The sequence below is a fragment of the Globicephala melas genome, chromosome 9 (genome assembly GCF_963455315.2).
Source record: "Globicephala melas chromosome 9, mGloMel1.2, whole genome shotgun sequence".
Lineage (NCBI taxonomy): Eukaryota > Metazoa > Chordata > Mammalia > Artiodactyla > Delphinidae > Globicephala > Globicephala melas.
This window is the reverse complement of record NC_083322.1, coordinates 56,808,447-56,833,576: the sequence shown is the minus strand read 5'-3', so window position 1 is coordinate 56,833,576 and position 25,130 is coordinate 56,808,447. Positions and strand designations below refer to the sequence as shown.

Genomic DNA, 25,130 nt, shown 5'->3' with positions numbered 1-25,130 from the left:
CCTAAAATCCTATGTGGGTGGATGCGCTTCAAAATTATTTCACGGAGCCTTATTATAAGTATATATGGTTTAATACAGGATTACATGGCATGGTAGAAAGAGTACGGGCATTGGATTCAGGCCATCCCAGGATTGATTTTGACTCTGCCCACTTACCAGCTGTGTGTCCTTAGTTAAAATAGTTTATCTAAGGTATAGTTACTTCATCTATGAAATATGAGAAGCAACACAGATTGCATTAAGTACCTGGCATACAGAGATAGTCAATCAAATGGTAGCTATTACTATAAAGATTGCTTTTAGTTTTTGCCTATTATATTTGCTTATAGTCATTGTAAATCTTTCAGCTTTAGAAACTGATGCAAAGAGTTGTCTTACTCTGACAATAATGCTGCCTTAACAGCAAAGTAGGTTGAGGCACATTATGAATCGGTCTGGTTCATAGATATAAATAATAATTTTTAAAGTAAAATAATTACATATTGTTACTATTCCCATTTTATAGAAGAAGAAACTGGCACAGATGAGTTAGCTCATTTAAGTGAGTATTACACAGGAAGTAAGTTGTAGAGCCCCAATCTGAACCAGGAATATGGTTCCAGAGGATACCCACTTACCCGTACCGTGATGACACTATGCTATCCTGTGTCAGAGCTCTGGATTCAGGCTTGGAAAGTTCTGTGTGTGAGCATGTATGTGTAGTTTTGGCAGTCTGACACTAGATTAAATTGACTTCCAAGAGCAAAGACACATTGAGTAATAGGGCAAAGGAACCCCAAAACCTGACAAATGGGGACGGATGCGATATTTATCCAAAACAAAAATTCCCAGGTGAACTTGCCACAAGTGAATAGTAAACATGACGACAACCAAACTGCCTACAAAACAATCCTGAGTATATAAATAACAAAACAGCATTTGGATGTTTCAAATAAAGAAGAAAAAGATAACCCTCCTTTACCTCAAAAGTTTATTTTCCCCCAATTATAAACATAAGGATTTAAACTTTTTTGGTGTACGTTCCAAGCTTCTGTGCTGTTTACAGATTTAATTTTATCTTTTAAAAATCACATGTTTTGCCTGTATGGAAAGGGCAACAGGGAAGTTTGAGACAACTATAAACATAAAAGAAGTCAAAATTCCAATTTTTACTGGGAGTAAGAGTTTTGAGCAAAGTATGAAGATAATACAAGCTTCTTTTTTTGCTTTGGCCTGATGAGGTTTTTTTTTTTTTTTTTAAGAAATATGAAATATACTCTTCTCACTTGTGAAGGAGTTTTTGTTCTACTGATGTTCCCCAAACAAAGAAATCTAAAATACATATCTACATTTTCTAAGCTTCAGTCACTGTTTGGTGGAAACTTTTATTCCTTTGCCATTTCTCCTCCTTCTACTGGCAGAGGACTTTTCGTAACCATTTCTAAGATATGACAAATGTTTTTAGAAGAAACCAGTGAGTTCTTGTGCCTGAACTCATTTTTATTTGCAAAGAAGGAATAGAATGTATTCATTCATTACTGGCCATGACAGTGCTGGAGGGGATGTCTTGGCTAAAAGTATTTGAACAATATCAAATAAAGAGAAGCTTATCAATTTAGAAAAGTAAAAACAAAATGCCTATATGCATTGCTTTACTTTATTGCTAAGCTAAAATATGATGTCTCATATTCTTCATTTTATTTTTCTTTCCCCTTTATTTAAAACAACTCTATAGGAGGACGCTTCAAGATGGCAGAGGAGTAAGATGTGTAGATCACCTTCCTCCCCACAAACACATCAGAAATACATCTACATGTGGAACAACTCCTACAGAACACCTACTGAACGCTGGCAGAAGACCTCAGGCTTCCCAAAAGGCAAGAAACTCCCCATGTACCTGGGTAGGGCAAAAGAAAAAAGAATAAACAGAGACAAAAGGATAGGGACAGGGCCTGCACCAGTGGGAGGGAGCCGTGAAGGAGGAAAGGTTTCCACACAATAGGAAGCCCCTTCGTGGGCAGAGACTGCGGGTGGCGGAGGAGGAAAGCTTCGGAGCTGTGGAGGAGAGCACAGCAACGGAGGTGTGGAGGGCAAAGCGGGGAGATTCCCACACAGAGAATCACTGCCGACCAGCACTCACCAGCCTGAGAGGCTTGTCTGCTCACCCACTGGGGTGGGCGGGGCCTGGGAGCTGAGGCTTGGGCTTCGGAGGTCAGACCCCAGGGAGAGGACTGGGGTTGGCTGCATGAACACAGCCTGAATGGGGCTAGTGCACTACGGCTAGCCAGGAGGGAGTCTGGGAAAATGTCTGGAGCTGCCTAGGAGGCAAGAGACCATTGTTTTGAGGTGCGTGAGGAGAGGGGATTCAGAGCACCGCCTAAACGAGCTCCAAAGATGGGCGCGAGCCACAGCTATCAGTGCGGGCCCCAGAGACGGGCATGAGACGCTAAGGCTGCTGCTGCCGCCGCCAAGAAGCCTGTGTGCTCGCACAGGTCACTCTCCACACCTCCGCTCCCGGGAGCCTGTGCAGCCACCACTGCCAGGGTCCTGGGATCCAGGGACAACTTCCCCGGGAGAATGCACGGCACACCTCAGGCTGGTGCAACATCATGCCGGACTCTGCCACCAAAGGCTTGGCCCGCATTCTGTACCCCCAGCCTGAGTGAGCCAGAGACCCCGAATCAGCTGCTCCTTTAACCTCGTCCTGTCTAAGTGAAGAACAGACGCCCTCAGGCAACCTATACACAGAGGCAGGTCGAAATCCAAAGCTGAACCCCAGGAGCTGTGTGAACAAAGAGAAAGGGAAATCTCTCCCAGCAGCCTCAGGAGCAGCAGATTAAATCTCCACAATCAACTTGATGTACCCTGCATCTGTGGAATACCGGAATAGATAACAAATCATCCCAAAATTGAGGAGGTGGACTTTGGGAGGAACTGTAGACTTGGGGTTTGCTGTATGTGACTGACTAGATTCTGATTTTTATGTTTACCTTAGTATAGTTTTTAGCACTTGTTATCATTGGTGGATTTGTTTATTGGTTTGGTTGCTCTCTTCTTTTTTTAAATACTTTTTTATTTTAATAATATTTTAAAATTTTAATAACTTTATTTATTTGCTTGCTTTTGTTTTTTTCCCTTTTCACCCTGAGCCGTGTGGCTGACAGGGTGTTGGTGCTCCGGCGGAGTGTCAGGCCTGAGGCTCTGAGGTGGGAGAGCCGAGTTCAGGACAGTGGAAAACCAGAGACCTCCTGGCCCCACGTAGTATCAATCGTGAGAGCTCTCCCAGAGATCTCTGTCTCAACGCTAAGACTCAGCTCCACTCAACGACCAAAAGCTCCACTGCTGGACACCCCATGACAAGCAACTAGCAAGACAGGAACACATCCCCACGCATTAGCAGAGAGGCTGCCTAAAATCATAATAAGTTCACAGACACCCCCAAACTCAGCACTGGACACGGTCCTGCCCACCAGAAAGACAAAATCCAGCCTCATTCACCAGAACACAGGCACCAGTCCCTTTCACCAGGAAACCTACACAACCCACTGAACCAACCTTACCCACTGGGGGCAGACACCAAAACAATGGGAACTATGAACTTGCAGCCTGTGAAAAGGAGATCCCAAACACAGTAAGTTAAGCAAAATGAGAACACAGAGAAATACGCAGCAGATAAAGGAGCAATGTAAAAACCTAGCAGACCAAACAAATGAAGAGGAAACAGGCAGTCTACCTGAAAAAGAATTCAGAGTAATGATAGTAAAGATGATCCAAAATCTTGGAAATAGTATGCAGAAAATACAAGAAACATTTAACAAGGACCTAGAAGAACTAAAGAGAAAACAAACGATGAACAACACAATAAATGAGATTAAAAATTCTCTAAAAGGAATCAATAGCAGAATAACTGAAGCAGAAGAACGAATAACTGACCTGCAAGATAAAATAGTGGAAATAACTAACACACAGCAGAATAAAGAAAAAAGGATGAAAAGAATTGAGGACAGTCTCAGAGACATTTTGGACAACATTAAATGCACCAACAATCGAATAATAGGGCTCTCAGAAGAAGAAGAGAAAAAGAAAGGGACTGAGAAAATATTTGAAGAGATTATAGTTGAAAACTTCTCTAACATGGGAAAGGAAATAGTCAATCATGTCCAGGAAGCACAGAGAGTCCCATACAGGATAAATCCAAGGAGAAACACTCCAAGACACGTATTAATCAAACTATCAAAAATTAAACACAAATAAAAAATATTAAAAGCAGCAAGGGAAAAGCAACAAATAACATACAAGAGAATCCCCATAAGGTTAACAGCTGATCTTTCAGCAGAAACTCTGCAAGCCAGAAGGGAGTGGCAGGACATATTTAAAGTGATGAAAGGGAAAAACCTACAAACCAGATTATTCTACCCAGGAAAGATCTCATTCAGATTCAACAGAGAAATTAAAATCTCTACAGACAAGCAAAAGCTAAAGGAATTCAGCACCACCCAACCAGCTTTACAACAAATGCTAAAGGAACTTCTCTAGGCAAGACACACAAGAGAAGGAAAAGACTTACAAAAACAAAACCCCAAAATTAAGAAAATGGTAATAGGAAGATACATATCAATATTACCACAAATGTAAATGGATTAAATGCTCCAACCAAAAGACACAGACTGGCTGAATGGATACAAAAACAAGACCCGTATATATGCTGTCTACAAGAGACCCACTTCAGACCTAGGGACACATACAGACTGAAAGTGAGGGGGTGGAAAAAGATATTCCATGCAAATGTAAATCACAAGAAAGCTGAAGTAGCAATTCTCATATCAGACAAAATAGACTTTAAAATAAAGACCATTACAAGAGACAAAGAAGGACATTACATAATGATCAAGAGATCAATCCAAGAAGAAGATATAACAATTGTAAATATTTATGCACACAACATAGGAGCACCTGAATACATAAGGCAAATGCTAACAGCCATAAAAGGGGAAATCGACAGTAACATAAGCATAGGAGGGGACTTTAACACTCCACTTTCACCAATGGACAGATCATCCAAAATGAAAATAAATAAGGAAAAACAAGCTTTAAGTGATACATTAAACAAGATGGACTTAATTGATATTTATAGGACATTCCATCCAAGACCAACAGAATACACTTTCATCTCAAGTGCTCATGGAACATTCTCCAGGATAGATCATGTCTTGGGTCACAAATCAAGCCTTGGTAAATTTAAGAAAATTGAAATTGTATCAAGTATCTTTTCTGACCACAACGCTATGAGACTAGATATCAATTACAGGAAAAAATCTGTAAAAAATACAAACACATGGAGGCTAAACAATACACTACTTAATAACCAAGGGATCATTGAAGAAATCAAAGAGGAAATCAAAAAATACCTAGAAACAAATGACAATGAAAACACGACCCAAAACCTATGGGATGCAGCAAAGGCAGTTCTAAGAGGGAAGTTATAGCAATACAAGCCTACCTCAAGAAACATCTCAAATAAACAATCTAAGCTTATACCTAAAGCAATTAGAGAAAGAAGAACAAAAAAACCTCAAAGTTAGCAGAAGGAAAGAAATCATAAAGATCAGATCACAAATAAATGAAAAAGAAATGAAGGAATGATAGTAAAGATCAATAAAACTAAAAGGTGGTTCTTTGAGAAGATAAACAAAATTGATAAACCATTAGCCAGACTCATCAAAAAAAAAAGGGAGAAGACTCAAATCAATAGAATTAGAAATGAAAAAGGAGAAGTAGCAACTGACACTGCAGAAATACAAAAGATCATGAGAGATTACTGCAAGCAACTCTATGCCAATAAAATGGACAACCTGGAAGAAATGGACAAATTCTTAGAAAAGCACAACCTTCCGGGACTGAACCAGGAAGCAACAGAAAATATAACCAGACGAATCACAAGCACTGAAATTGAAACTGTGGCTAAAAATCTTCTAACAAACAAAAGCCCAGGACCAGATGGCTTCACAGGCAAATTCTATCAAACATTTAGAGAAGAGCTAACACCTATCCTTCTCAAACTCTTCCAAAATATAGCAGAGGGAGGAACACTCCCAAACTCATTCTATGAGGCCACCATCAACCTGATACCAAAACCAAACAAATATGTCACAAGAAAAGAAAACTACAGGCCAATATCACTGATGAACATAGATGCATAAAACATAGATGCAAAAATCCTCAATAAAATACTAGTAAACAGAATCTAACAGCATATTAAAAGGATCATACACCATGATCAAGTGGGGTTTATCCCAGGAATGCAAGGATTCTTCAATATACGCCAATCAATCAGTGTGATACACCATATTAACAAATTGAAGGAGAAAAACCATATGATCATCTCAACAGATGCTGAAAAAGCTTTCGACAAAATTACACACCCATTTATGATAAAAACCCTCCAGAATGTAGGCATACAGGGAACTTACCTCAACATCATAAAGGCCATATATCACAAATCCACAGCCAACATTGTTCTCAATGGTGAAAAACTGAAATCATTTCCACTAAGATAAGGAACAAGACAAGGTTGCCCACTCTCACCACTATTATTCAACATAGTTTTGGAAGTTTTAGCCACAGCGATCAGAGAGGAAAAAAAAATAAAAGGAATCCAAATTGGAAAAGAAGTAAAGCTGTCACTGTTTGCAGATGACATGATACTATACATAGAGAATCCTAAAGACACTACCAGAAAACTACTAGAGCTAATCAATGAATTTGGTAAAGTAGCAGGATACAAAATTAATGCACAGAAATCTCTTGCATTCCTATACACTAATGATGAAAAATCTGAAAGGGAAATTAAGGAAACACTCCCATTTACCACTGCAACCAAAAGAATAAAATACCTAGGAACAAACCTACCTAAGGAAACAAAAGACCTGTATGCAGAAAATTATAAGACACTGATGAAAGAAATTAGAGATAATACAGACAGATGAAGAGATACACCATGTTCTTGGATTGGAAGAATCAACACTGTGAAAATGACTACACTACCCAAAGCATTCTACAGATTCAGTGCAATCCCTATTAAACTACCAATGGCATTTTTCACAGAATTAGGACAAAAATTTTACAATTTGTATGGAATCACAAAAGACCCTGAATAGCCAAAGCAATCTTGAGAAAGAAAAATGGAGCTGGAGGAATCAGGCTCCTTGACTTCAGACTATACTACAAAGCTACAGTAATCAAGACAGTGTCCATCATTGGATGAATGGATAAAGAAGATGTGGCACATATATACAATGGAATATTACTCAGCCATAAAAAGAAACGAAATTGAGCTATTTGTAATGAGGTGGATAGACCTAGAGTCTGTCATACAGAGTGAAGTAGGTCAGAAAGAGAAAAACAAATACCGTATGCTAACACATATATATGGAATTTAAGAAAAAAAATGTCATGAAGAACCTAGAAGTAAGACAGGAATAAAGACACAGACCTACTAGAGAATAGACTTGAGGATATGGGGAGGGGGAAGGGTAAGCTGTGACAAAGCGAGAGAGAGGCATGGACATATATACACTACCAAAGGTAAGGTAGATAGCTAGTGGGAAGCAGCCACATAGCACAGGGAGATCAGCTCGGTGCTTTGTGACCGCCTGGAGGGGTGGGATAGGGAGGGTGGGAGGGAGGGAGATGCAAAAGGGAAGAGATATGGGAACATATGTATATGTATAACTGATTCACTTCGTTATAAAGCAGAGACTTACACACCATTGTAAAGCAATTATACTCCAATAAAGATGTAAAAATAAAAATTAAAAAATAAATAGAAATAAAGCAACTCTATATAAATTTTAAAACATTTTTAGCTTAGTGGCCATAGAAAAACAGGCTAAGTGCTGGATTTGGCTTATGGAAAATAGTTTGTCAAAGTGTTGATTTTAACTCTAAATCAAAAGATAATTATGATTATTAATTTTCTTAATTTCTGATGAATTTTATCTGAACAACTTGTTTTCAACTATATTGAGTTTCTCCAGTGAATGATGTGGGAGAGGAAAAATAATTTTCCCTCTACACTTCTAGGTTCTTGACTGAGATAACCCTGTAATAAGAAAGACAGATTAACAGGAGAAAAACAAACAGAAGTTTAATAACACGTATACCTCCTGTATACAAGGGAGAGACTCAGGAAAACTGAGAAGCTCCCTGAAATAGTCCAAGCCACCATCTTAAATCCCACTGCAGTGAAAGACCAAAGAAGATGGTAGGTGTAGATGACAGGGGTGTGGGGAGCCAGTTATGGGCTTAAGATAATTACCAGAACCTTACCCTAAAATAATTCATGACAGCCTATCCCTTAAGGACAAATACTTCCTCCCTTATGTCAGAGTACAACCTCTTGGCTTTGCCTTTGTAAGCCCCTGACTCCTTCTCTTCCCTGGAACACTCTTTCTGTTTTACCCAAATCTGTCTCCTGAACTGTAATTCTTAACACCCCAAATACACGTTTTTTATTCGGGGAAAAAAAAAAAAAAAAAAAAAAAGGAAAAGCACAGTATTAAAAAAACAAAACAAAGCAAAAACAAAGAACAGTCCCTAAATGGACAAAGCTCCACATCAACAAACCAAAACTTAATACCTAACTTAACTGCAGTTTCAGCCTTTCCCAGGAGTGGAATTTCAACCTATCAATCTGTAACTTCCTGATCAGCACTAGTGAGGTAATCTGCATGATAGACCCCTGCTCTTCCCACAAAGGAAGTTGCTCCTGCCTGAAATAATTCTTTCTTTTGTTTATGACTTCCTTGTCCCACCCCTTTGTGCCTATAAAAACCTTCCATTTTGTACAGTTCCTTGGTGAGCCTTTCTATTTGCTAGATGGGATGCTGCCCAATTCATGAATTATTTAATAAAGCCAATTATATCTTCAAATTTACTCAGTTGAATTTTGTTTTGTAACAACAGCAAACAAGGGTAAGGCTGTTAAGCAGATCTAATCTTTGTGTTCTCCATGATAAGAGTTTCTAGAGATTTAGAGTCATGCTTCTCCTCCTGACACAGAGAAGGAGACACCCTTACTAATGGAGATTTCCCTTATAAATGTAACTGTCTCTTAGGAAAGGGTAACTTCTAGTTGGTTTTCAGAGCTTCCCCTGCGTCTGCTATTTTTCAAAAATAATCAGCCTAAAAGAATCCATATGCCAAAAAGGCATATTTTGGGGTGGCAAATTCTGCTCCCCCTCAATGGTTTTTAACCTGGTAGTGCTACAGTTATCTCTAGTTTAAAAATAAAATTCAAAACAGAGCAGCAGTTTACCAGCATTCTTTCCAGTGTCACTTCTTTCTTGAGCTGGTCAACTTCCATCTTCAATTTGTCCTTTTCTGTCAGGTCCTCAATATTGATCACTGGCATCTTTTGCCTGCTGAAAAGGTAGAAAGTTTATACACCTGAATTGCTAGACTCACGTCAAGTTAATGTTAGCCAACCCTTCCTTCAGCTCTTAACCTACTAAGTGAACTGTTTGTTTTAACTTCCTGTGATAGTCAATTTCTCTTGAATGCTCTCTGAACAATTCTAGCACTGCACACTAGCCTTGAGGTTTTAAAGCTTCCTTATAATCTTCATTAATATGATTAAACTAAGTATTTGACTCTAAATACCTGCTAGTAGGTTTGTGGGGAGAGGTCAGTTCAGTCAGTAAATAATCTTAAATATCCAATGCTCCTCCTTTTCCCTGTTTATTTGACACAGTGTAAAAACTTGAGGTTCCAACCCTTATCTCCAACTCCAAAGCCCTCCCCCATACGATTTATGCCATTTAAGTTAGTTTGAGGTCATTCTGAGGACTACCCATTAATCCCCTAAATCGCTGGAGTATTTGATCTGGTATTAACAGAGAAACATACAAAAAGTGTCATTATAAGTTCCTTGTAAATAACGGATTGAAATATAAACCAATGGAATGAAACTATAGCAAACAAATAACCTTGTTAGTTAGAAACAAACTAGCATACTACTTAGATGTGTTTCTCCTGGAATTTTTTTGTATGTAATTGTCACAACGAATTGGACAGCAATGATGAGCAAATGCAGCAGGATAAAGGGGATGCGGGGAGTCTGATCTCCTGATGTATATCATAAAAAAACAGACTCTTCTGCCCTTTTAGCAATGTCTTCTTCTTCTTAATTAGATCAATGGGCAATGGGAAAGATGGCACAGTAGCTAGTGATTCCTGTATGAAATTGCCTGGAAAATATTTCATTGTAGCCAAGTGGCATCACGCTTTATAGTCTGTCCTCTTTAGGTCCTCTCTTCTCTTTTGTTTCTCTGGTCCAACTTCTATGACGACGTATTTTTATTAAAGTAGACACATTCAGGTCACATGTTATTTCAGAAAACAACATCATACATCTACATAAAAATACGCTGCTAATCACATTTCAGCAATTAACTTACTTCCTTGCATTTATATAGTATTTTCATTTCCAAAACATTTGAGGAAATATTATTTTCCTTCTTTGTTTTATAATATCCTGTTCTTCTCTGGAAAAGAGGTAGTTTAACCTATTTTTTAGGGATAAATACCTACATAGGCCAGCACAGAGGTACCCGATGGGTACCCAAAGCCAATGTTTCCTATCCTTTTAATTTTTATTTTATTCTGTTCTTATTTTAAGAATCAATATGACAACAAAAAAGTTATTTCTTCCTGTGTAATTATTGCTTGGTATTCAAGAGCCCATTCTCAGTGTTATTCTTACCTTCCTTCTTACTCCCTTCAGACTACCTGCAAAAATTCACAAGCACCTCTGTTTCTGCTGATCATTTTTATCTGTTGACATTGTCTTTTGCACAACTTTTCTCCATCTTGGAAAATGTTTTCCACTTGGCAGTGACTTTGAAGAATCACTTTAGGAATTTGTTAAAATAGAGGCCCAACTTAAGGGATTTTGATTTGGGGAAGGGGTTAGAATTTCATTTTCTCTATTCCAGTAAAGCTTTACCATATATTGCCAATGAAATGATCACTCACTGGCACTTGCTGGCTGTGTGGTCCTGATCAAGTTATGTAACCTCTCTGTGCCTCAGTTTACTAGGAAATAGGAGCAATGACAGTACCTACATTGTAGATGTTTTCTGAGAAGAATAAAGATCACATAACACTGCATAGCATGGAGCAAGCCCTCAGTACACGTTAGCTGATGTTACTCACTTACTCTGTACGTCTAGAGTTTCAGATTGTGTTGTCTTACATGTCACTTGCTGATAGGTGGCTTTATAAATGCTCTTAAAGGATATCATGTGGACATGATTTAGCTCCTTTAATACCATGTGTAGTAGATGCCGTTGGTGCCCTTCCCAGACTCCCCTTTCCCTTTCCAGGTTGGGGTATTTATACCTCCAGAAGCTGCAGTTGTTGACCACCAAACCTTTACATACGTTTATCCTTAGCTGATGGAAGCCACTTCAGCTGGTGATGTCTGGAAGATTATGACAACTGGCCCCTGTGGGTGTCCTGTAGCAAATGGCTGGCTGAAGTGGGGTTCTAATAGCCCAGACAACTTGCCTCTGGGCTGAAAAGCCTTGGTGTAATTGAGAAACTTCCTGAGCACCCCATGGGTTCAGGATGAAGCTAGACTTCTGAAACCGCATCTTTGCCTGTCTTCTCCTCCTTCATCCTGCTTTCCTCCTTCCTTCAGAGATTTCTCCTGAGAGCTCACCATCAATAAATCACTTGGACAAGTGTCCCTGTCTTAGGCTCTGCTTCTAAGAACTCTAAGACACGAAGGACTGTAAAGACCTTTACAAGAGCATCCATATCTTTCATAGCTTATGTCCTTATCACTGTGTACTGTTTTGTATATTGTTTGGTATACAGAAGAGAATGATGAAGTATTGATAAAGTCACTTGCAACTTACATCAGAAATATTCACCTAGACATAGAGAAAAGTGCATGATGTTGCAGGGGAGGAAAAATAATGTTCCCTCTATACTTCTAGATTCTTGGCTGAGACCATCCTGTAATAAAGGATTAATAGAAGAAAAACAAACAAAAGTTTAGTAACGTATATACCACCTGTATACGTGGGAGAGACCCAGGAAAACTGAGTAACTCCCACAAATGGCCCAAGCCACCACCTTAAACGCTGCTTCCAGCTAAAGACAAAAGAAGATGCTGGGGAGGGGAAGGGGGAGTCAGACATGGGAGGTTAGCAGGCAAAGCACAGTAAACAAGGGTTATGAGAGTTGAGTTGCTGCCTTCTCCACTGATAAGAGCTTTTAGAGATTTAGATTCATCCTCCTCTTTCTGGTACAGAGAGGGAGACACAATTACAAATGGAGATTTCCCTTATAAATGTAAATGTCTCTTATAAGAGGATAACTTCTACTTGGTTTTCATGGCTTCCCCTGTGTCTGCTGTTTCTTAAAAATAATTAGCTCAAAATACTCTTTATGCCAGAGAGGAATACTTTGGGGTGGCATATTCTGCTCCCCTCCAGTATATAACTTCATATTAATAACAAATGATTTCTTAACTCTAAAATGCTGTGATTCACCATATTTAATAATAATTTAAGCAAAACACACTTCATTTGGTGGAGGTGAATCTTAGAAGATTTGAGAACGCTTGCCAAATTTGATACCATGGGTCTTGTATGAAAAATTTCAAAGAGTGAGGATCAAAACTCTCACCACCCTCAGGGACACCTAGATACACAGAGAAGCACAGCATATATTGTCTGCATGGAGAGTTCAAATGCTCAGAGTTGTATTGAAGTCAAGGATTTAAAAGGATTCAAAGAAAACATACAGATGGCCAACAAGCATATGAAAAGGTGCTCAACATCACTAATCATTAGAGAAATGCAAATCAAAACCACAATGAGGTATCACCTCACACCAGTCAGAATGGCCAACATCAAAAAACCTAGAAACAAATTCTGGAGAGGGTGTGGAGAAAAGGCAACCTTCCTACACTGATGGTGGGAATGTAAATAGATACAGCCACTAAGGAGAACAGTATGGAGATTCCTTAAAAAACTAAAAATAGAACTACCATACGGCCCAGCAATCCCACTACTGGGCATATACCCTGAGAAAACCATAATTCAAAAAGAGTCATGTACCAAAATGTTCATTGCAGCTCTATTTACAATAGCCAGGACATGGAAGCAACCTAAGTGTCCATCGACAGAGGAATGGATAAAGAAGATGTGGCACATATATACAACGGAATATTACTCAGCCATAAAAAGAAACGAAATTGAGTTATTTGTAGTGAGATGGATGGACCTAGAGTCTGTCATACAGAGTGAAGTAAGTCAGAAAGAGAAAAACAAATACCGTATGCTAATGCATATATATGGAATCTAGAAAAATGGTACTGAGGAACCTAGTGGTAGGGCAGAAATAAAAATGCAGACTTTGAGAATGGACTTGAGGACACAGAGGGGGAAGCGCAGGCTGGGACGAAGTGAAAGAGTAGCACTGACATATATACACTATCAAATGTAAAATAGATAGCTAGTGGGAAGCAGCTGCATAGCACAGGGAGATCAGCTCCATGCTCTGTGATGACCTAGCAGGGTGGGATAGGGAGGGTGGGAGGGAGGCTCAAGAGGGAAGGGATATGGGGATATATGTATGCATATAGCTGTTTCACTCTGTTGTACAGCAGAAAATAACACAACATTTTAAAGCAATTATACTCCAATACAGATGTATTAAAAAACTAAATAAAATAATAATATAGAACCTTCAAAAATTATAAAAGTGGAATCTTTAAAAATTATATGTAAATTTATTATATTGAGTATATAGTTATATACATATATTCATTTTAATTATAGTGAAAATATAAAATTACAAACTAAAAAAATAAAAGATTCAGATATAATATCATTTAATTACTCTTTTAAAAAAATATTTTTATTGGGGTATAGTTGATTTACAATGTTATGTTAGTTTCAGGTGTACAGCAAAGTGAATCATTTATACATATACATATATCCACTCTTTTTTAGATTCTTTTCCCATATACGCCATTACAGAGTATTGAGTAGAGTTCCTTGTGCTATACAGCAGGTTCTTACTAGTTACCTATTTTATATATTATAGTGTATATATGTCAATCCCAATCTCATCCCTCCTCCACCTTATCCCCTGGTAACCATAAGTTTGTTTTCTGTATCCACGACTCTACTTCTGTTTTGTAAATAAGTTAATTTGTACCCGTTTTTAGATTCCACAAATAAGTGATATCATATGATATTTGTCTTTCTGTGTCTAACTTATTTCACTCAGTGTAACAATCTCTAGGTCCATCCATGTTGCTGCAAATGGCATTATTTTGTTATTTCTTAATGGCTGAGTAATATTCCATTGTATATATGTACCACATCTTCCTTATCCATTCCTCTGTTGATGGACATTTAGGTTGCTTCCATGTCCTGGCTATTGTAAATAGTGCTGCAATGAACACTGGGGTGCATGTATCTTTTCAAATTATGGTTTTCTCCAGGTATATGCCCAGGAGTGGGATTGCTGGGTCATATGGTAGTTTTATGTTTAGTATTTTAAGGAACCTCCATACTGTTCTGCATAGTGGCTGTACCAATTTACATTCCCACCATCAGTGTAGGAGGGTTCCCTTTTCTCCACACCCTCTCCAGCATTTATTGTTTGTAGATTTTTTTGATGATGGCTATTCTGACCAGTGTGAGGTGATACCTCATTGTAGTTTTGATTTGCATTTCCCTAATAATTAGTGATGTTGAGCATCTTTTCATGTGTTTTTTTGGCCGTTTTATCATTTAATTTCTCTTTGTCCCATTTTGCAGATGAGGCAAAGGTGATCCAGAGAATTGAAATGCCCCAAATCACACAGTTGGTGACAACAGAGCTGGGGCTATAACACAAGTGTTTGTTTTCTGGTCTAGGATGTTTTCCACTCTAGCACACTTCTCTCAGTTACCCTCTTCAAACTAGTTTAAAAGAGTAGGTTTGCTTTTTTTTTTTTTTTTTAATATATATATACTCCATCACTCCAGAATTACATAGAGAAAGAAAGCACAGAGTTGACAACCAAGGGCACTAACCACCTCCATCCCCCCAGTGCCTCCACTAACTAGGCCACTTATATTCTAAACTTCCAGGTTGGGCCACCCTCCATGGGAAGACCTAAGAGGGGCTAGATCAGATTGCTGGAACTGTTACCAAGTATCCCCATTCCCACTTTCACCAGAACATAACGGGAGGACTGGAGACTCACAGACCAACAAGCTAAGGTAGCAGTTACAGCTAATTCAGGGGAGAAACACACCCTCATTAGGTAGAATATATGTCACCTTTTACTTCTTCCTCCATCCTGCACTACTACTATCAGAGGAGCTAAGGCCCAAAAAACCCAAGAAGAGAAGAGGAGGGGGAGAAAGTATCTCAGAGCTGTACCCCATCCACAGAGCACTGGTTCTCAATGGGAGCAATAGTGCCCCCTAGGGGGCCTTTTGAAACTGTCATGTTGTTTATGGTTTTCACTGGTTTTGTAGGTACCGGTTAGGGATGTTGAGGATAGAACTACGTAGAGTAGCTCAGTGTCTCACTAATGTCTTTCAGAGTTTCCATAGGTTTCTTGATAATTTATTTAGAACTAAAACGGCCTAGTGTAAAGTCAAAAGGCTACTTGTTTCCTGTTTGCTTTTACCAATTATAGACTAACGTATTTTGAAGTAAGAAAACTTGACTAGGGCTTCCCTGGTGGTGCAGTGGTTAAGAATTCACCTGCCAATGCAGGGGACACGGGTTCGAGCCCTGGTCCAGGAAGATCCCACATGCCATGGAGCAACTAAGCCCGTGTGCCACAACTACTAAGCCTGTGCTCTAGAGCCCGCGTGCCGTAACTACTGAACGTGCGTGCCACAACTACTGAAGCCCACATGCCTAGAGCCCGTGCTCCACAACAAGAGAAGCCACCGCAGTGAGAAGCCCACGCACCACAATGAAGAGTAGTCCCTGGTCGACGTAGCTAAAGAAAGTCCACGCTCAGCAATGAAGACCCAATGCAGCCAAAAATAAATAAATAAATAAATTTATTTAAAAAAAAAGAAAACTTGACTAATAAAATATTTAACTTATAAGGGCTATATTAGGGGAAATTATTAAAATTAATTTTTAAAAGTCCTTTGTTTTATACAGAGGGTCAATCACAGATTCTTTGAAATAGAAATGTTAGCACTTTAAATATGTTGATTCATAAACATTCAGTTTGACACATTTTTTTCAGAAACAAATTCACTCTGTTATGTACAATAAGCTTGTAATCATATGGGTATAAATTTTGTCTCATACTGTTCTTTTTCATCCTGACATTATACTCGGGACTATTAAAGAATAACAGCTAACATTTTATTCATTCATTCAACAAATATTTACCAAGTGCTGTTATGTGCCAGACACTATTCTAGATGCTTGAGGGTAGAGCAGAGAAAAAAAAATCAGAAAACTTTGCCTACAGGGAACTTACAGTCTAATGAAGGAGACAGGCAATGAATAAGGTTAAAAAAAAATTAAATGAGGCAATATAGTGTGATAAGTCCTAAGGAGAAAAATAAAACAGAGAAGGAATAGGAAGTGTCAAGAGAAGTATTTCAATTATTGAGAGAGTGGCCAGGGCAGGCTTCTCTGAGACAATGCTATTTGAATGAAGACCTGAAGGAGTGAGCCATGAATGCTTATTGCTTATTGATTATTATTGATTATAAGAGAAGATTATTCCAGGGAGCAGTGAGCTAGTACGACTGGGAGGAGCCAAGTGAATATGGGGAAGAGTAGTTTATGGTATCAGTGATCACGTGGGTCTTTCGGGCCATTGTAAAGACTCTGGATTCACTCAGTGACTTAGGGAACACTGGAGGGTTTTGAGTAATAGAGTGATACTATCTGTCATATATTTTAGTAGCATTATTCTGGCAGCTATTTTGAGGCTAGACCATAGAGGGCAAGGGTAGAAGCAGAGAAGAGACAATTTCGGTAATTAAGGTGAGACATGATGGTGGCTAAAACCAGGGTAATAGCAGTGGAGGTGGGGACGGGTGGTGAGATTCTAAATATATTTTGAAAGTAGAGATAATAGGATATGCTGAGAGATCAAAAGTCAAGAAAAAGTCAAGATAACATCAATGATTTGGGTCTGAACAAATGAAGAAGGAATGCTGTTTCCTGAGATGAGGAAGACTTGAGAAGGGGAATCCCATGTTTAAGATGCTTGTTACACATTCATTTGAATGGGCAGTCTGGAGTTGAGGGGAAAGGCCAGAGCTTAGGAGAGAGCCATGAGAATGGATGGGAATACCCAGGATGAATAGGAAAGAGAAGAGAACAAAGGATTAAACACTAACCCTCTAAAGGGAGGGAGTTGAGACAAAATTAATAAAGGAAAGTGAGTTTGTTGTGATGATTAGTTAATAACTTTTGAGCATTCACCATGTGCCAGACACTGTGCTGAACACACATATGCAATACCTCTATCGCTTTATATCTGTATGTAGCTACTCTTCTTCCTTCTGTCTTTGTACGTGGACCAATAAAATGATAGCAGCTAACAAGCATGTGTTTATTCAGCAAATATTTATTGAGTAACTACCACAGACCAGGCACTCTTGATTGCTAGGGGTTGAAGCAGCAAACAAAATCAACTTTCTTATCTCTTACTGTGTTTATACTACATCACTCTATAAATCATTCTTTTCAGCTGAGGGTTTTTTTCTTATCACATAAAAGGTAGTTTGTATTTGGGGTTTTTTCTTCCATCTAATCAAGTTGATCACACATTTTATCATATTTCATTTTTCAAAGCCAGTTGCGGGGAGAATGGATACATGTATATGCATGGCTGAGTCCCTTTGCTATACATCTCAAACTATCACAACATTGTTAATCGGCTATACTCCAACATAAAAAAAAAAAGCCAGTTGCTTTTGTATATATTGCTATTTTTGTTACATGAATACCAATCTCTCTCAACCTATAGCCTATACTTAAGACACATGTGACTCACAGACATTCAAATATATTCTATGACAACTCGCTTTCTTCCCCAGGGCAACTCTATTTCTCTGTTTCTACTGAGCCAGATGGGTTTTCAAGACGTTTGGAAAGAAGTGTGATTGTGGCAATAATAAGTAATTCGTTTGTTCCACAGACATTTATGAGATCCTACTTTTCAGGTCTTGTTCTTAGCATCGGGATACAATGGTGAGTATGACAGGTAAGTTTCCTGTTCTCATAGAACTTGTATAATAGTGAGAGGATTAGACAAGTCAAATTAAAATAATAAACATAGTGATTTCAAATGATAAAGCTATAAGGATAGTTTGTGATACCATGAAGTCATAAGGAGTGACTGAGATATTGGGCAACATCATATAGGCTGATTAGAGGTAGTGCCAGTGGGACCAACACCCAAATGCCAAGAAGGAGTCAGTGAAGTAAAGATCAGGAGATGAGCATTTCATGCAGGGATAAGGGCTAAGCAGAGGGAACAGCTCATGCAAAGGGCCCGAGGTGGGAACGAACTTGTATGAGGAGAATAAAACACACAGTGTAACCTGAGTCTAGTAAGGTCAAGAAAGAGTGATGGGATGAGGTCAGTAAAGGGAGACAGTGGTCAGATCCCATAGTCACTCAGTTAGTGACTTCCACGGTGAGAAATAAATGAGGAGGTAAATGGGGGGCTTTATTTTTATTCTGAAGACGTCAGGTGTTGTGGCACAGTCTAATGTGTTAAAAATACTCTGCTCTGTGGGGTTTAATGGAGAACAAAAGTGGAAACTGGGAGTTTCCACTAACCTAACATAATGGTCCCATAAGAACAGACAGATTTGAACTAAACTGGTGACTGTAGATATAAAGAGATACGGGCAAATTAAAAACGTGATTTGGAGGTAGAATTGACAGGACTATTGATAGACTGGGCAATGAATGGATGGGAGGTGTTAAGAATGATTCCAGAGTTTTTAGCTTGAGAATCCAAGTGTGTCATTTACAGAAATGAGGAAGATTGGGGGTTATCACCAACACTCCAGTTTAGGACATATAGCGTTTGAGATGCCGGTTAGACATCCAAGTGGATATGTTAAGTAGATAAAAGTGTTTGGAATCCAGCGGTGAGATCGAGACTATCCATAAATATATGTATATGTACGTGTATGTAAAGTTTATGTGTATATGTACTTGAAATCACATAAGGAGAGAGTAGAGTTAGAGCCTTGAGTCAGCCCAACCCTTAATTGGCAGGCAGAGGAGAAGGATAAATTGATTGAAAAGCAGTCAACTACGTAGGAAAAAGCCAAAAGAATGTGGTATGGTAAAGACTAAAAAAAAGGCATTTCAAGAATGACGAAGGATTTGAAATTGTTAAATACTGCTGAGAGGTTAAACACAATGCAGATGGAAAAATGTGGTCTTTGGTGACCTTAGGGCCAGCTGCTTTGTCATACGTATTGAGAGGTCCAGTAAGATGTGGCAACATGATGAGTTGCTCTTGACAAGAGCACTTCCTGTTCTTCCTCTTCCCAGTATGAAAGTTTACTGAGTGGAATGTGGGAAAAAAGGGAGAGGAAGTGGAGGCAGAGAGCGAAGATAACATTTTTGATAAGTTTTGCTGGGAGAGGGAGCAGTGAAGTGGGGTCCTTACAGGAAAGGGATGTAGAATCAAATAAGAATTTTAAGTTTGGGATGAAAAAGAATCAGAGATAGAGCACTCCAAATGGAAACGTAAAACCTGGGTGTATGTGCTGAATGTCGCAGAGGAGTGAGTGAAGTCCTTGAGAAGGCAAGAGAGGAAAGGAGCCAGAGCAGTAGCCAAGGGGCTGGTCTCTGACCAGACCAGCGCATGCCCTCCACTGCAAGAAAAAGCAAGACAGAGAATACAGGACATTCAGTTGCCCAGTAGGAACAACTGACCCTTCTCTGGCTGGTTCAGTATATCTAGTCCAGACTAGTGTACTCAATTCTCTTCTAATACAGACATTTCAGTTCAATTCAGTTTTTCCCTCAGCTAATAGATAGTCAATAAGAGGAAAAAAATAGTGGTAGTGCTAGGAGATGTATGCCCATTTCAAACTGCAACTAATGTTTTCTCCTGCCCCCAAATGGCAGGTTGTCCCTCCTGTGTGATTTAATATACAAAATTTTTCTACATAAAGCTAGAACAAATGAACATTTGGAGGGCTTATGACACTTTAGTAAGTAAAGTATAAGCAACATGAGATTTGGGTTAGAGTATAAAAATAAAAGGCATTTTCATGAAAGGGTATCTTTATACTTGAAAGGTCAAGATCCATTACTTACTGCTAAATATAACCCTGATAATAAGGTCTTTAGGGATTAACTCTCTCAATCCTCTAATCTGATTACCAACTTTGGCAGATGTTTCTCTTAGAGCATTAGAGCAATGTATTAAATTGTAGCTATCTGTTAGTTCTCAATGATAAACTTCATGTTTGAAGTAAAAGGAAATCTGAGATAGAGCTGTCCACGTACTGAACGAGGGTCACGAGCACATGCTCTATATAATGAGCCTGGCTTTTTGGTCCCCACTAATGTGGAAGAAAAGGATGTGTGCACAGAGACCAGGGGACCAGAATTCAGATTGCTAGTTGTATAGTTTTGACCAAGTCATGTATCTATCTAAAGCTTCAGCTCCTTCATTTGCAGAGTGGGGAGAATAAAGTACCTGTCTCAAGTGGTTATCGTGGGGGGTTTAATGAGCTAATGAATGCAAGGTACAATGCAAACCCTCAATAATAAACATTTTATCCAGTATTGTAGTTATTGCTATTGAGGTTTCCACATGGTATACAAGAGTTAGGGGAAAATTTCCCCTTCTTCCCCCATTCTTAATGTGTCACTCTCTAGTGGACTGGTAACCCCAGCTAGAATTCTGGGTAGGTGGTGAAGCTGCATTATGCCAGAAAAGTCTTGGATAAAATAGTCCAAAATCTGTTCCAACCTTCTGTGTGCCCTACATAGTTAAATGTGCAGCACCTGAGTGAGAAAAAAGATGGTCCGCGTCCTACGTAGGCACGACCTTTGAGGGAACATACATCTAGGAAGAAGAGAAAGGGGGTTTCTGAGATCCTGCCCTTCTGCAGAAGGCAATGCTTTGTCATAACCACAGCTGCTAAAAGAACCAACCAAAGCAACTAGCTGATGAAGAAAAGTGTCTGTGTCCCACAGGCACTGAAGATGTAATGTGAGATATGTTTGTGTGGATTGGTTTTTATTTCTAATTGAACTCTTGCTTAAGTTTTATTTATTTCATCCTCCATAGTCCCACAGAACCTGGTACATATTTTTAATATTATAATAAGAACACTATATTGTGACTGGGTCATAGAGTGTTCATCTGTCTACCCTATTTTGCCGTGAGATCCCTAATGTGTTTATTCATCTTTGTATCCCAAATGTGCACAAAGGCACAAAGTTGGGCACATTTTAAATGTTTAATCTGCTTATTTTTAAAATAGGTGAATGAAAGAATGGCCATGGTAAGAGACACATTATACACTCCATTATCTTGTTCTGCCTAGGGAGAAGGAGAATAATAAAATTAGGCATGGGGAATGTCTCATCTTCTAAGTGACTCCACTTTATTACAACACTGACAAATGCACTCTGTGTCCGACAGAGGGTGCATTAGAGCAAACATTTCCTACAAGGCCCAACCCGCTGGAAAAATGTCTAGTTGGTGAAGGAGCTGTCTAAACTTTAACAGAACTCTCATGACCCCTAATCTCTCAGAAGAGATTAACTGCCTTTCTTAGCAGATGTGCAAACTCCTTGTTAGTGCCAGCTGGACTCATTTCAGATTTTATTTTGACAGGGCTAAACTAACGGGCAGCAAGAACTTTGTTTATTCAGAAGTTATCAGTGGGCTTCCCTGGTGGTGCAGTGGTTGAGAGTCCGCCTGCCGATGCAGGGGACACGGGTTCGTGCCCCGGTCCGGGAAGATTCCACATGCCGCGGAGCGGCTAGGCCCATGAGCCATGGCTGCTGAGCCTGCGCGTCCGGAGCCTGTGCTCCGCAACGGGAGAGACCACAACAGTAAGAGGCCCGCATACCGCAAAAAAAAAAAGTTATCAGTGTAACTCCTTAAGTGACTATGTTATGTTATACACAACCCCAAATCACTGGGCTAAATTAATTCTCCTCATTCACTCGTAAGTTAGACATGCCACCTCTCCCTAAGGTATCTGACAGAGAGGAAGACCATCTATCTCAATCTTTTCTTTAAATTCACGGTCACCTTTCAAGACTGTGGAGCTCTCAGAGGGTAGAACATCATGCTCAAGGCTTGGGAATTCTAGGAGCTACTGTGTTCCAAGTCACCTTCACATCCACTTGTTATGGGTCCAATGCAGGGGAGGGTGTGGAGAAGAACAGAGGCAAGGATCTGACACCTCAAAGCTGCTCCTGAACTCATGGGAGCCTTTGTGTGTTTCAATTCTGGAGTTTAGTGTTCTGCTCTACGGTCTTGATACAGTAGAAAGAGCTTAGGTCTGGGTATGTCAGAAAGAATACAAGACTGAGTGAGTATCAGGAATGTGGGTTCTAGTCTCAGCTCTGCCAACAAACTAAGGTAATTAAACATGACCAGCCATTTTATCTTTCTAGGTCTCAATTTGTAAATGTAAAATAAAAATACTGGAACAGATGGTATTGATAGTTCTCTTCAGCATTCAAATTATAAGAATTCCATGCCTTATTTTACAGAGATCTAAACTATTTTGAGCCTCTGTCTTTAGCTGCAGCCACTAGAGCTGTCACTTGGTCTGGCAATGACAAATCAATCTGGGTGACGGTTCTTCCCTGATCCCTCCAGCCTTGTACTTCCTGTTGACTTTGGATTAAGGAATTGTTTTCCTCAGCTGTGGTAACCTTTTGGCCTAGACACTGGTTTAAGGAAATAGAAGTACTATGACATCCCTATGGGGAGGCTGATCGTGGTGGTCACATGGCTACTTCCACATAATCCTAAGGATAAATCCAGTAATTTAAAGTAGTCCCAGGAATTTTAGATTCCTCTTATATAGGAAAATATCTTTTTCATGGATATAAAAATACTCAAGTGTTTTGCAATTGAGGAGTAATTTCCTTCCTGATCATCTGGCTTGACAATCTCAAAATTCTGACTCCCCCCACTTGTTCACTTCTCCTTCCCTGTCCCTACTCAGCGGTCACAGAGGTGTTAGAGACGCACCCTATTTGGCATAGAACAAGGGAGGAAACTAACATTTCTAGAGAACCTCTGAATACAGATTTCAACCTGTGTCTATAGACTCCATACCACGGAGGGGTGAAAAGACTGGTTTTGAACCCCTCCACCTCCATCTGTTACACAGCAGGCCTGAGTGGACTGAGTATCTGCTGGGGCTGAGAGAACCCTGAAGCTCATTTCCCCAGAAGAGACTATCACAAAGTGGTATCTGATTGTGTGACACCTTCCTACGTGGAGAGGTGACCCCTGAGCACAGCCAAAGAGGAGAGCTGATGGGAGCAAGGCTAGTTCATGCTGCTGTGTTTCTTGATTGTGGCTAATGCTCCATCTTAAAATGCTCTGCCGAGGCTTTCAGTGGTAACTGCGACATGGGACAATTCCGATGGATTCTGTGCCTGTATGTGAGGAGCACATCTCTCAGAGTTCCTAGGCGCTTTCCCGTTAATCCTTATAGCACACTTGTACGGGACAGTGATTATATCCATTTCACAGATAAGAAAACTGAGGCTCTGAGATTTTATGTAACTTGTCCAAAGGAACAAGGAATAAAATCCAGGTTTCCTCAGACTCCCAAGTCTGCTTTCCCATTGCACTATGCAATTTCCCAAAATAATCTGCCCTAATTCCAAAGATTTCTCTTTCTACATGAAGCAAAAGATGATTAAAAACTGCCAGCAGCTGAGAACAAAGAACAGAAGTGACAATAGTTAATGCTAAATGATAAGTCTGACTGAGTCTCTGTCCTTGAATTTGTTTTAGTCTGTTTCGGAGATATATTTAATCATATTCAGAAGAATGGAAATAGGTTAAGTTTGACGTTGAATTAGCTTTTCTTCCAAACATGATCCTGTATAAACGTGTGGTAAAATTTTCCTCCCCTAATAATATTTGGGAGGTATTGGGAAGGTCTTATCTGATTCTCATATGAGTGTGTTTTTCCAAAACCAGCTGGCTGCCGCAGGGCTTGGCGTGCGGGAGTCAGCTCACACTGGCTCTGGTGAACTGATTGTACTCATCTATTTCCAACTCTGGCAGCTTGAAATCAAGCCAAAGTGAGAGCATTTACTCCATGGAAATCAGTAAAATATACAAACCACCAATCGCCCCCCCCGCCGCCCCACCGCCCTTTTTTTTCTCCTGGTGAGCTTGTTGTTAAACATGTATCCTTACATCTCTGTCATTCTTAATCATAGATATCTAGTAATCTGACAGCATAAATGACACAGTATTTCCAGACCAGGTTAGTTTTCCTAGGAATATGGTTCTCTGTCATGACATCAGGATAACTGAAAACTGGCCCAAGGGGTTATAGTGTGAAAACATCCCAGACGATTAACTCGCTGTAAGCACAGAGATTCTCAGAAACTTGAAAGAGAATTCCTGTAAACTCCCTCCAGTATCTTTAGGAGAAGCCAAGGATAATTATTCCCTTAAGAATATTAAATAGAGCAAGAGGAAAAGGGGGAGGAAGGGAAGACACATTCATCAAGAGAACCCATTAAAATGTTCTCCAAAAATATCCTTGATATTTCATGTAAAATCCCAGTGTAGATAATTTGTTTTGTATAGATAAAAAGTTAGGCTCAGGCTAATATATCAAAGGAACAATTAACTATAATAGATGCACTGACACTAAGAAATGTATGGGAAGGGGCTGATCTGGCCAAAGCTTCAGGATCCCCCCTAAGGCCACCTCTCTTTGGACTTTCATGTTCCAGCTCCAAAAACATAGTTAAAACACTAACACATAGCTGATGGCGGTGTAAAATGGTATAATCATTCTGGAAAACTGTCTGGCAGTTTCTAATATTTTAAAATATTTTACTTGAGAGTAATAAAATTTGTTTGCACACACAAAGCAGCTTTATTC

General features: G+C 39.4%; 1 protein-coding gene across 1 annotated transcript in view; it reads right to left on the bottom strand.

The window, feature by feature from the left end:
• The window catches only part of LOC115853512 (guanine nucleotide-binding protein G(T) subunit gamma-T1), a 64,644-nt gene that overhangs the window by 1,476 nt on the left and 38,038 nt on the right, over positions 1-25,130 (bottom strand). Inside the window, exon 3 of the mRNA XM_060305002.1 lies at positions 9,296-9,398. Within this exon, the coding sequence (XP_060160985.1) occupies positions 9,296-9,398 (103 nt within the window). The remainder of the gene's footprint in view (positions 1-9,295; positions 9,399-25,130) is intronic.